We start from the raw sequence: 12,172 nt of genomic DNA, 5'->3' as shown, positions 1-12,172 counted from the left end.
TCTTAGACCGTCTGGTGAAACAATTGCGCAACATTTCTACAAAATGTATTTGTGGGCAATGGATAGCAAAACCAAAATGGCTGAAAGCAGTTTAGCTTGTACTTGTGTTACATAAGTTATTAAAATTATTTTTATGAAATTAGGATCCAAGAGGGTTATGGCTAATAATATATCACAATGCTAAAATGTCACTGAGTGAAAATGTGTACAGACCCATTATGGTTGGAGAAACTGGCTCCATGCCTTCGTATATACACTGAAATAATCTACCATAATAAACACCACTTGATATTTTTTACAAATACTTTTTTCATTATGATCAGCATGTTTAGTAAGAATTAAGATATTCTTAATTACCTGTCTCTTCATGGAGAAGATCAAAGATTTACAGATAAAAAAATGTGTCAAATCAAACCACTCTGTAGTTGTTGATTATTAGTAATTGAATTGTTAGCTCAGCAAACACAGAACCATTGTCAACTGTGACGTGTTATGGTACACATGATGAACATGAGGTATCCATCAACTTTGCTGTATCACCAACTGTTTCCATCCCATGCTTTCATTGCTAACACCAAATCATCTGCAGAAATTACTCTCTGTCCTGATTTAATCTTAGTCAGCTCTTAGAATCAGTCGGACCTGTTCCAGCTTTGAGTTTTGTTATGCTCCACAGGTTATTTTTTGTTCTACAAACACAAGAGCCATTATCACTCCCTTTGTGTTCAGGAGTCAGTGGTTTATTTAAGAGGACAAAGTTCAAGCGTAGGAAATCACCATGCAGCTAGGAGCATTACAACTTTTTAAATTTTAATTCCGGCAAATTCAGATTACATGGATACCAACTGAAGGTGGGTGTATACATGGATGGAATATTGGTTACAGGTAGTACAGGCAATAGTTTGTAATTGAGACAATTTCAAGTCTAGTATTAACACACTAAGCCTCACTAGTAGGCTCAGATTGGGATTGATGAAGCTTCCCTTTTAAAGACAGTAATTGATACTGCAAAGTTAAGGCACAACATGTTAAAGTAGTGGGCACAAAAGCCATGAAATGTAAATAACATACCATGCCAAGATAAAGTTACAAATTGTTAGTTACTGGGCTCCCAGTGCATATAAACACCAAGCATAATATAGAAACAATAATTATGAAAAGCGAGAAGTCGTGAGACTTATTCAAAAGCATCAGACAATGGAGCCCATTGTTTTTCGAACATAGTCCCTTATTGTTCTTGCGGGCAATGAACTTTTCAATAGAATATATCTGTGTGAAGGTTTTTATCACAATATGAACTGAGTGTTGTCCTTTAAAGCTACTTAAAAATACATGTCTTGTACATATCAAGATTAAATTATCCATTAACTTAAATTTGGCTGGGAAACCAAAAAGAATATAGCACAAGTGTTGACTTTAATTTCTTCATGAAGATAAGAGTCCGGGTATGATTCCACATTAAACCAGAATTCTTTGACAAGCTCACATTCTAGAAAAACATGAGAGCATTACAACTTTATAATATGTGTCACTGCTTCCGATTATTTGCATAGATTCCAAAATAGTGTTGAAAGTCAGTCTGATTGTTTAAGAATGACAATTGGTTTAAACATCTTCCTTAATTGAATCCATTAAATGTTCCATGAATTTCCAATATTCAATGTTTCATTTGAATAAACATGTTCATTGACAGACGTCCGTACTCGTTCTATACGTGTATAAATAGTTGTCTCCCTAACACATTCATTATATCAAGGACGGTAACTCTAACAAATACAACTTTCTCAAGAAATGGAAAGGTGCAACGTTGACTTCGTAACATAAACAAGCTTCGATCGGTCAGAAATGTTTTTTGGTTGGCTTGACAGGCGGAATATCGACAGGCAAAACTACAGTTTCCAACAAATTCCGACAACTTGGTTGCCCTGTCATTGACGCTGACAAGCTTGCAAGGGATGGTGAGTTTGCAGTTAGCCCAGGTCGAAGCACCCTCTATTTTCCAGTTTAAAGGTACACCTGGTGAAATGACCTGCTTATTTTTTTATTTTTCTTCATGGTAAGGTGTGCCAAAACATATTATAAGGCAATAAAACAATTATATAAACCTGTTACTAAAAGTGTTTGAAAATGTTCTTTTTTTGGTACAAACAACTCAGGGCCACTTTCTGCAACAGGATGTGAATTTTAACACTTCTCTGCAAAACATCACAAATTTGCTAGTAAAGGCTATGATCAAACTGGCCGAAACACCATAGAATTTCCTCTCATGAAACGACCAGTAAAGAGTCCAGAAAAAAGTAAAATTTACTTTATGTGTACAATACATTAAAGCAAAACAAAACTGCAACCATTAGTTGTCCATTCAGTGCCATTTTAGTTAGCCCATGTTGAACAGAGGATGCCAGTCAGTATCATCTACCCTGCAAACTATGATTTGGACAGATAAAGAGACTCCCTCATTGAAAACCCGGATGATCCCCTTAAATTCTCATATTTGATCAGATTATGCTCACCAATACCTTAACCATGCAAATTCATATATGTGTGTAGATGTGTATTTAGAATTATGTACCTTCATATATTTATGTGTGTATATTATTTTCGCATCAAGGAAGTTCAGTTAATGTACTCAAAAAAGAAATGAAAATTACTTTTTCAGGAAAATTGTATATGCAACAATTACTACTTCCTTCTAGGCATTCATGCTATCATGAATAAACACTACAACTGTGTATTTGTTGCGTTTCACTTGATGCTCATTTGCTGACTTGTTACAAGTATTGATTAGTGGATTAACTAGACTATGCTAAATAACTCAATAATGTTCACCCCTGCCTCTGAGGGTGTCAAGGATGTATAGTTATTTTATTTGGCATCTTGTCTTGTCTGGTTTAATTATTCAGTTCAATATTGGCTTATACGAAAGTTTGGTGTAGTGAGTGTATTTCATGTTATGTAATATGCTTGTGGCAACAGAGCAGGAATGGGCAGTTGAGTTGCCAAACACTTCCATCAAAGGATTAACCAGTAATAAGTTGATTGATTAATCAATGGTATGTTGCAAAGTGGATTCATGCAAAGTGTTTATGTATGTAGGTTCACTATAGCAGGCATAATATACCTGTGTTAAAACATCATATTTTATTCAAAGGATTAGCCGATAATACGTTGATTGATTTCTCAAAGAACTGTGGATATCATGAACATAGATGTCACGTGTGCTTTCTCAGCTGACTAATGAGACATGACTCTGATGAGAAACAACTGAAACTTGCGCGATCAGCTGAGAGATGAACATGGAATATAATATCCCGATATTTTTATATTTTTGATTGTTACAAAGACATGTAACATCAAAAAATTTATGTACCGCTTATGATGTAAGGAATATTGTTGCTATGTATGGATATTGAGGGATGTATTCCTGGACAAGGTAACTGCCTGACATCTTACATCTAACTTTCTTGGTTGTAAGTATGATATTGGCATTTTGTTGTCATTCATTTGCTGTAGCAGGAATGCGTGAGGCCTCGATAGTTACTGATCAAACTGTGCCTTAACAATTGATCATTCTATAATTGGATTTTGAGAAGTGTGACTGCAGTTGGTTGGTTTGTTGTTTAACGCTGCACTCGGCAATATTCCAGCTGTATGGCGGTTGTCTGTAAATAATCACGACTTCATCAGACAATCCAGTGATTGACATCATGAGCATCTATCGACAGAATTGGGATATGATGACATGTGTCAACCAAGTAAGCGAGCCTGACCATCCGATCACATTAGTCGCCTCTTGTTCTAAGAATTTAGTAAGATGTGTTGTTTGAAATTATAATTACTGCTGTATTTGTGTGATCAGAATTGTTGATTATCCTTTGGGAAAGCAGTTTCTCTGGGAAAATGCTGTATTTAAGTCAGACAGAAAGCAGCAATTCTACATGTGTGTAACAGATATTGCACTGTATAAGGGTCAGATACAGAAGGCCCATTAATGAAACTGTCCCAGCAGTTTTTCAGTGTCACAAAGGGGTCACAGTGAAAAATATCTTCATTTTGTTTCTTCCCCAAGAACTCGTATCACTAAGTTACCTTACGTTTAAGATGAAAAACTGGCTATTTCAGCAATACCTCCACCACTAAAAAGCTTAAGTTATTCTTGTGTTTTAAGTAAGATAAGGTTGTGAAGGGTTTGAGACAGCTTTAAGAATACCTCCTATGGCGGTCATAGTTTTACTCTTAAAAAGTGTACGACTGACTGGAGCTTGTGACATGTTTGATGGCTGGCAACAGACATCAGGTTGAAGACAATTAAATATGGGTGTTTGACTGTAAGTACAGTGTAGCATCTGATCATTCCTGAGTTGACCTTGATGCAATCTTTCTGTTTTGGACGCTCCGACATTATGCATGCTCCTTTCCCTGGTAGATGTTTCAGTGACTAGACTGCCTGGAAGATGGCCATTTTGACCGACTATTTGTGTTTCCAGTTGTCGAGCCTGGCAAACCTGCCTGGTGTAAGATCCGAGAAAACTTTGGTGTAAGATCCGAGAAAACTTTGGTGAAGACTTCTTTCACGATGATGGAACACTGAATCGAGCCAAACTGGGCGCTGCAATTTTCTCTGATGGCGAAAAGCGGCAACTTCTCAACTCCTTCACACACCCGGAGATCTACAAGAAGATGCTATGGCTGCTCCTCAAATATTTTGTTCTGGGTAAGTTGAAGAATCCAGCATCTTATTCCCAGTACACTGGCTGATGAGCCAGCTGATAAAAGTGTGTCATTAATTGTGTTCATCAACGGAGGGGGAGCCCAGTGGTTAATAGGTTTGCTCATCATGCCGAAGATCTGGGTTCGATTCCCCACATGGGTACAATATATGAAGCCCATTTCTGGTGTTCCCCACCATGTTATTTCTAGTATATTGCTAAAAGCGGCGTAAAACCATATTCACTCACACATCATTCAGGTTAAACAGCTTTTTTTCGTGTGTCATTATGAAAATTAAACCACCAAAACCATGTAGTATGTGAATAGCATTAGATATACAGTCGAGCACCGTTGTCTCGATATTCATGGGACCAAGAAAAAATATTGAGTTATCCGAACTTCGAGACATCAGACCAGGGCATATCATGGCATATCACTATGAAAGAAAACAAAACGCTTCTCAGTATGTTTTGATTCGAAACTATAATCCGTGAATAGTACTGTTTAGTCAGTGAGTACTTACTAATTAATCAGAGCTCCAGATAAGATTTAGCTCATGTGGGCACTGTACCCACTGTATTTTTTTGGAGTGGGTATTATGAATGTTGAGTGGGTATTTCATTTTCCGTTACCCACTGCTTTCAAATATGTGCGTATTTCAGTCATTTTACTCACCTAAGTATTATGTCATTGAGTAAGTTTGCTAAGCAGGTATGTTCTGCCTTATGTCATACCTAATCAAAACCAACTTAAATATGGAAAGGATTTCATAAAAAATCACTTGTCCTATACTGACAGTACAACACTTGTCCTATACTAACAGTACAACTTGATAGCAATCGATGTCTTTTTCATAAGGCAAGCGATTTTTATAAATATATTCCGTACGCATTTGTTTTAAACTTTTTGCGTATCTAACATTTTAAATGCGTAATTGGTATGCAAGAATTATTTTTCAATGCGTAATTGGAAATTTTCTATGCGTATTTTACCCGGACACGCAGCTTATCTGGGCCTCTGTTAATTCTTTCTTAATTAATCCTAATTAAATAACAAACAAGTGACACCTTCAACTCAATTAGCCCTGATTAGTTTACACTACCGCAACCCTTTGATTCATGCCGCACCGTGTGTAAGCGTGTGGAAACAACCTCAGTTCAGAGGGATACTTGCCCATGAAAGGTGGGCGAATATCGAGTTTCTTTGCAAATATCGAGTTAAAAGGGTAATTTTGCTTGTTGGAACCATGAAATTATTTCGAGATAACCGAAATATCGAGACATCCGTATCAAGTTAAAAGAGCTTGAATAATGATAAATTATGAAGGATTTTGCTAGGACCGATATGTTATATCGAGACAACCGAGATATCGAGTTATTAAAGTTTCGACACAACGGTGCTCAACTGTATTTTGGAATATTTTCATTTTGGAAGCTGAAATGAATATCTCAGCTATGGTGCCTCTTATAATTGTGCTCATGGAAATTCATGACTTGAAACCCATAAATTGGCATTTGCTGGGTCATCTGTTTAATTATCCCCCGCCGCGATTTTAGCACGAAGCGGGGGATATAGTATTAGGCTCCGTCCGTACGAATTGGAATATCTTAAGAACCGTTAACTAGATTCTTTTCATATTTAGTACCTAGGTTCATCACTCTATAAGAAAGGTCCAAGTCAGGTTTGGTGACCTTGACCTTCATTTCAAGGTCACAAGGGGACTTTCCCTTTTTGCCTGCATGTTAAGCTATCTCAAGAACCGTTCACTGGATTTTCTTCATATTCAAAACCAAGCTTTATCTAGGGAAGGCGCAGGGACCAGTGGATTTTGGTGACCTTCACTTCGTTTAGCGCGAAGCTGTGGATATAGTATTAGGCTCCGTCCGTCCGTCCGTACGTACGAATTGGAATATCTTAAGAACCGTTCTCTAGTTTATTAATTCAATTTGGCATAGTTGTATATAGTAACCATTACACATTACAGAATAATGGTTGCTGACATGAATCAAAACGAAAATTCTGTAAAACAAAATTGAAGTAGGTTAAAAAAACCATATCTTATAGATTCCACCGCTTACCAGCCTTTCTACATGTTTCAAGTAAGTGCATACATACATTCGGAAGAGATTACTTTTTTAAGTGGTTGCCATTTGGTTTTATTCTTGGTAACATATTAGGATGAAGCATCTTGAAATTGTTCATAAGTCAGGTGAGCATTGTAGGTGTATGTTGTCAGAGGTCATCACTGAGAACCACTTATTTCTGCATACAAAAGCTGCCATGTTTTGTATGTGTGCTGAATGTTGTGATGACTTCCAGGGTACAGTTTTGTGGTGCTGGACACTCCCCTGCTGTTTGAGAGTGGCAAGATGGTGCCTTACATGACATACACAGTCGTTGTGTCCTGGTAAGAAACATAGTCTTCTGATATCTCTTTAGTATGAATTCCTTCAGTGAGAATCTGGTGAGGTGAGGTGAAACGGGGTTTAACGTCGTACTTCAGATATTTCGCTCATATGACGACGTGCATATGTGTGTATCATTGTGTTGATGTTTATACTAGCCCAGACTTAAGCTGGTTTTATAGTGCTAGCCCACTGAGATACCATGCAGCAGTTAAGCATGAATACCCCACTGAGACACATTATACTGACTCTGAGCCGACCAGTCCTTGTTGTACCCATTAATGCCGAGGGCCAGGCAGAGACCAACAAGTACCATATTTTAACGTCTTTTCGTATGATGTGGCCGGAAATCGAACCCGCTACCTTCTGCTCTCTGGGCAGACACTCTAACCACTACACCATGGAGGCGGTATGTGGTATTCTGGTTTCAGAGAGGGTGGATGAGGGTATTGTGTTAGAAGGGGATCCATGGGAATTCCATGTTAGAACAGATCCTGTGAGGATTCTGGATGAGACAAGATCCAGTCGGGATTCAAGGTTAGCGAGGTTGCATGAGCAGTTTAATTTGGAAGAATTGCAGTAGATATTCTGAGTTACTAGAGGTCCCATAAAAATTTTGTGTTTCAAAGAGGGATTCAGGATTCAAGCTTGGAGAGGTTGTGTGGAGATTTTAAGCTGGAAGAATTTCAATGGATATTCTGAGTTAAAAGAGGTCCCATGAGTGAGTGAGTTTAGTTTTACGCAACACTCAGCAATATTCCAGCTGTATGGCGGTCTGTAAATAATCGAGTCTGGACCAGACAATCCAGTGATAAACAGCATGAGCATCGATCTGCGCAATTGGGAACCGATGACATGTGTCAACCAAGCCAGCGAGCCTGACCACACGATTGCCTCTTACGACTAGCATGGGTTACTGAAGGTTCATTCTAACCCAGACCTTCATGGGTCAGAGGTCCCATGAAAATACGGGGTTAGAAGAGGTCCCAGCAAGCTATGGGGTTTGTACATGGATTGTGACAGTTTTGTGATGGTGACAGTGGTTCAAAGTTACCCCCATATGTCTTCTTGCAGTTCAGAAAGACAACAAATGCAGCGCCTGATGGCAAGGAACAACCTGTCCCGACCTGATGCTGACTCCAGGATCTGCTCCCAGATGGCGCTATCGGAGAAGTGCAAGCGTGCCACTTACATCGTCGACAACAGCGGAGCGGTGGAGATGACAGAGACGCAGGTGGTGGAGCTGCACAAGAAGCTGCACCGGTCCCGCGCGCACTGGCGCATCCGAACCATGCTGGTGATGGCCCTCCTCTCCACCTTCTTCTTCGTCAACTACATCTACAAACAGTTGTATTCAGGGAAATGAAATCTTACTGACCTCCCATGTGTTCCCCCAGATCTCAGAGCTTAATAATTGTGCTGGTAATATGATGTGCCCAGTTCAACTGATTTCAACGACTCATAGTTTAAGTAAGAAACATCCGTTTGATTAAGTTTGAGCAAATGGGTAGCACAATTCCCATGTTAGTTAAATAACTTTCCATCCAGTGCTGTGAATTTGATATTTGGTCAAAAAGTTGAAAAGTATATTTCATGCAGGATGACAAAAGCATGATAACCATGTTTTTTATCCTTTTTCTTGGGTATTATATTTTAAAAAGATTTTAAGGTGTATATATGAGTAAGTTTTAGAAGAAAATTATAATTTCATTACATTATATGCTGGAGTTATTTGAAGTAAATATTGGTAAATGTTCTTCTTTGAGATGTTTTTAATATTAAAATATATTTTTATCAGTTAAGACATGTTTACATTTCCACTGTTTTATTATTTGATGCCAAATGTGTTTGTTTTGATAGATGCAAAGGATCCAGCCATTATAATGAATCTTAGAAACCGAAAGAACATGTTGGCATAATCAATCTTTCTCAGGAATATTGTCTGTTTCCGTGTGACTATAAAATGTCTGAAGACATTAAGAAAGGCAATACAGTGTTTCATAAGGAGCCACTTGTTGCAAAATAATGTTGATCAGTTCTTGTTTGTTATTTCCAATGAAGAGCTGCTTTTATGTGGAAACATTGTGCCTTAATTTCACAGCTTCTCTTTAGTAGTCAGATGTTATTCAAGGTTTTAGGGGCGGTGGGGTAGCCTAGTGGTTAAAGCGTTGGCTCGTCACGCCAAGGACCCGGGTTCGATTCCCCACATGGGCACAATGTGTTAAGCCCATTTCTGGTGTCCCCCGCCGTGATATTGCTGGAATATTGCTAAAAGCGGTGTAAAACTCAACTCAGTCAGTCAGTCAGTATTCAAGGTTTTATGAGTTTATCAGAGCTTCATTGTCTGGCTTGTTGAAACCAGATAATAATTTTATGTGAAGTTTACACGATATTCAGCGTTCCCACTGGACATCCCATGACCACATGAGTATGAAGTTTTTATGTTTTGTTAAAATGATGTAAAAAGTGATATCCTACTTTCACTTTCCCAAAGAAACGAATTCCCTTGCATGAATAAATAGCTTGAACATTGATATAGTATGGCCGCCCCTATATAAAGGTTCATACTCCACTAATATAAAGTCCTGTCTTAAATGATGAGATTCATGTTGACACAAAGGTTTACAATACCAACGTCTGAAAGATTTTTCGAAACAATTTCTTGTATAACACTTAAGTGGTGCATGATTGAATATCTCTGATAAACAGGATGCCCTTGTTTACCTTTTGTAATTAACCTTAAGGCACAATTTCACACATTTTCGACAATATTTTGGCCTGTGTTATATATATTGGGGCATATGCACTCACTTTAGCATCCTATCGATGCAATAAACATATTATCCCTTACGACTTGCCTGAAATCGATAATTGAAACTTCGAGGCAGCTTCCAAACAGAGAACACTTGCCATATATGGAATGTAAAACTCCATACATCAAAAACTGTTGCACGCGGTGTTGTCGGTGTTTACCGAACTGGTTTCAATCACAAGTTGTGCGTAGGAAATTCATAAAGAGCGCTCCAAGGGACATAACTCTATGGGGTCCGCTTGAAATCATGTTTGGCCGGTCGATTTAATGCAACATTGCATTAATTCATTTGAACGTTTTAATTTTAATATTGTAATCTAAATACGTAATTGTTTTTAATAAATTACATGGTAGCTTCCCTGAGAGCTAATAGTTAGTATTATTGAGAGAAATGCATATTTTTTTTTAGAAGTGTAGTGTGAAATAGTGCCTTTAAGTAACATCACCGCATTCTATATTGCGTTTTAAACTGAGTCAGTGGAGCCAACATATTTTAATTGTTTCTTTATCAAATATTAAATTTTGCAAATTATCACATGAAACTGTCCACTCTTATACTCTAGACACTTACAAAGGAGGTCATGAACAGTTTTAAAATTGTTTCTCTTTTCAATATGCTATGGAATAGATTTGAGGCAATCAGTTGTGGTTTGATAAGGTACTGTTATTGCCAACACGTTCCTGTTAATTAGTTCATGGTGTCCAACATGGTGTCTATTGGATCTCTATTTACTGGTTTCTCAAGTTTATGTGACTATCACATTCCCGAACACATCCTTACAACAGTTGTAACACTTTTACCTATGGTGTTTGCTAGCAAATTATGAATAGTTTTCTCCAAATCTTCTGCCATTGTGTACAGCATGCAGTCAACAGTGGGGTATTAACAGAGCAAGCCAATAGGTAAAAGTCCAGAATGGGAGAACTACTTTCCCATGCCCATATATGGCATCTTATAATGGTCCCGTTGATGCAAGCAAAACTGTTTGAAATCCATTTGTTTTCCCCTCTCAAAAGAAGCTCACTGACCTGTTCATTGTTTACATAAGCCTCTGATGAGGGATGTTTTTATTTGTTTTCTTGGCCGTGTGGCGTGTAGGTATATATCTTGATTGTTGAATGTGCAACAGAATCTTGAACCACATCATGTTATCCATGTGATTGCCTGTTCTTGCAACATTTGTCCATGCCCGTGCATTTATTTACGTCAGTTGAGATCTCACCCAGGCATTCATGACTCTGAAGTTAGACTTTCCTGGATTTTATTTCCATATTGTTTGGCTCAGCTTGAAGCATTTGTTGTTGAGCGAAAGATGAAAGTGAGGTCAGTTTATGCTTTCATTTTGTTTACTTTGGGAAATCTATTTTACTAGATCATTGTACGTTATTTTTCAGTTTTGTGAGATGGTGCTATGTACCATGCAGCAATAATGCTACATGATCTGACATGTGTGTGTATTTTACTGTTATACAAGCACCTGCTGTTAAATGTGAACCCTCCCCATAAGTAAGTGAAAGACTGACCTACATGTATTCTTTGCAAGAAATCAAACTAACAATACTTTAGCCATGATTTTAGTTGTACTGCCCTGTGCAGCCCAAACCCAGAGTGGCTCTGAGAGATTGTGATCATCTGTCCTCATCATGATTGCCATGTACAGGTTTTAATATGTTTCTTATTGTACACTAAATTTTAACCTTACTCAGAGCAAGTGTTTCAGCAAGGCAATCAAAATTTTGTCTGTTGAAAGATGTATTTTTGGAGTGAGAGTTATCTTTCCTTGCCAACCCTCAGGCTCCTCGTAGCAATAGCTGTAAATTATAGGAGGTCTGTAAACTAGGAGGTAACAAAGAAGATTGATTTTAGTTTGTTATTTGGACATGGACCTAGTCTATTGATGGTCTTTTGACATTTGTCAGTTTTTATGATGAACACTTGACTGAGTACTTTAATGCAGTCTTTCGTCACTGTTTAGGTCAACTTTTACAATCAGATTTGGACCAGACTTACAGTAATTATTTAGTGTTTAATCTCGACAGTTACTCTGTCATGGTGTGACAGATTCACTACACTAATATAGAATGATCAGGTCTTCGCTTTTCTTTTGGGAAGAAGATCCGGGTTAGAATTGATCTTCAGTAACCCATGTTTGTCGTAAGAGGCAACAGACAGGATCGGATGGTCAGGCTCGCTGACTTTGGTGACACGTCATCGTATCCCATAGATCGATGCTCATGCTGTTGA

The 12,172-nt window shown here is 38.0% G+C and overlaps 1 protein-coding gene across 1 annotated transcript; it reads left to right on the top strand.

Moving 5' to 3' along the window:
• Positions 1-76: 76 nt before the first annotated feature.
• On the top strand, positions 77-10,010 carry LOC124260867 (dephospho-CoA kinase domain-containing protein-like). Its single transcript, XM_046695191.1, is given in 7 exon segments — positions 77-98; positions 1,830-1,958; positions 4,488-4,531; positions 4,534-4,714; positions 7,030-7,117; positions 8,190-9,246; positions 9,431-10,010. Coding segments are annotated over 6 exon segments (756 nt in total). The 3' UTR covers positions 8,482-9,246; positions 9,431-10,010.
• Positions 10,011-12,172: the final 2,162 nt, after the last annotated feature.

Source organism: Haliotis rubra, unplaced genomic scaffold (genome assembly GCF_003918875.1).
Source record: "Haliotis rubra isolate DU_JTF1 unplaced genomic scaffold, ASM391887v1 Scf78, whole genome shotgun sequence".
NCBI lineage: Eukaryota > Metazoa > Mollusca > Gastropoda > Lepetellida > Haliotidae > Haliotis > Haliotis rubra.
This window is presented reverse-complemented; position numbering and strand designations above follow the sequence as displayed.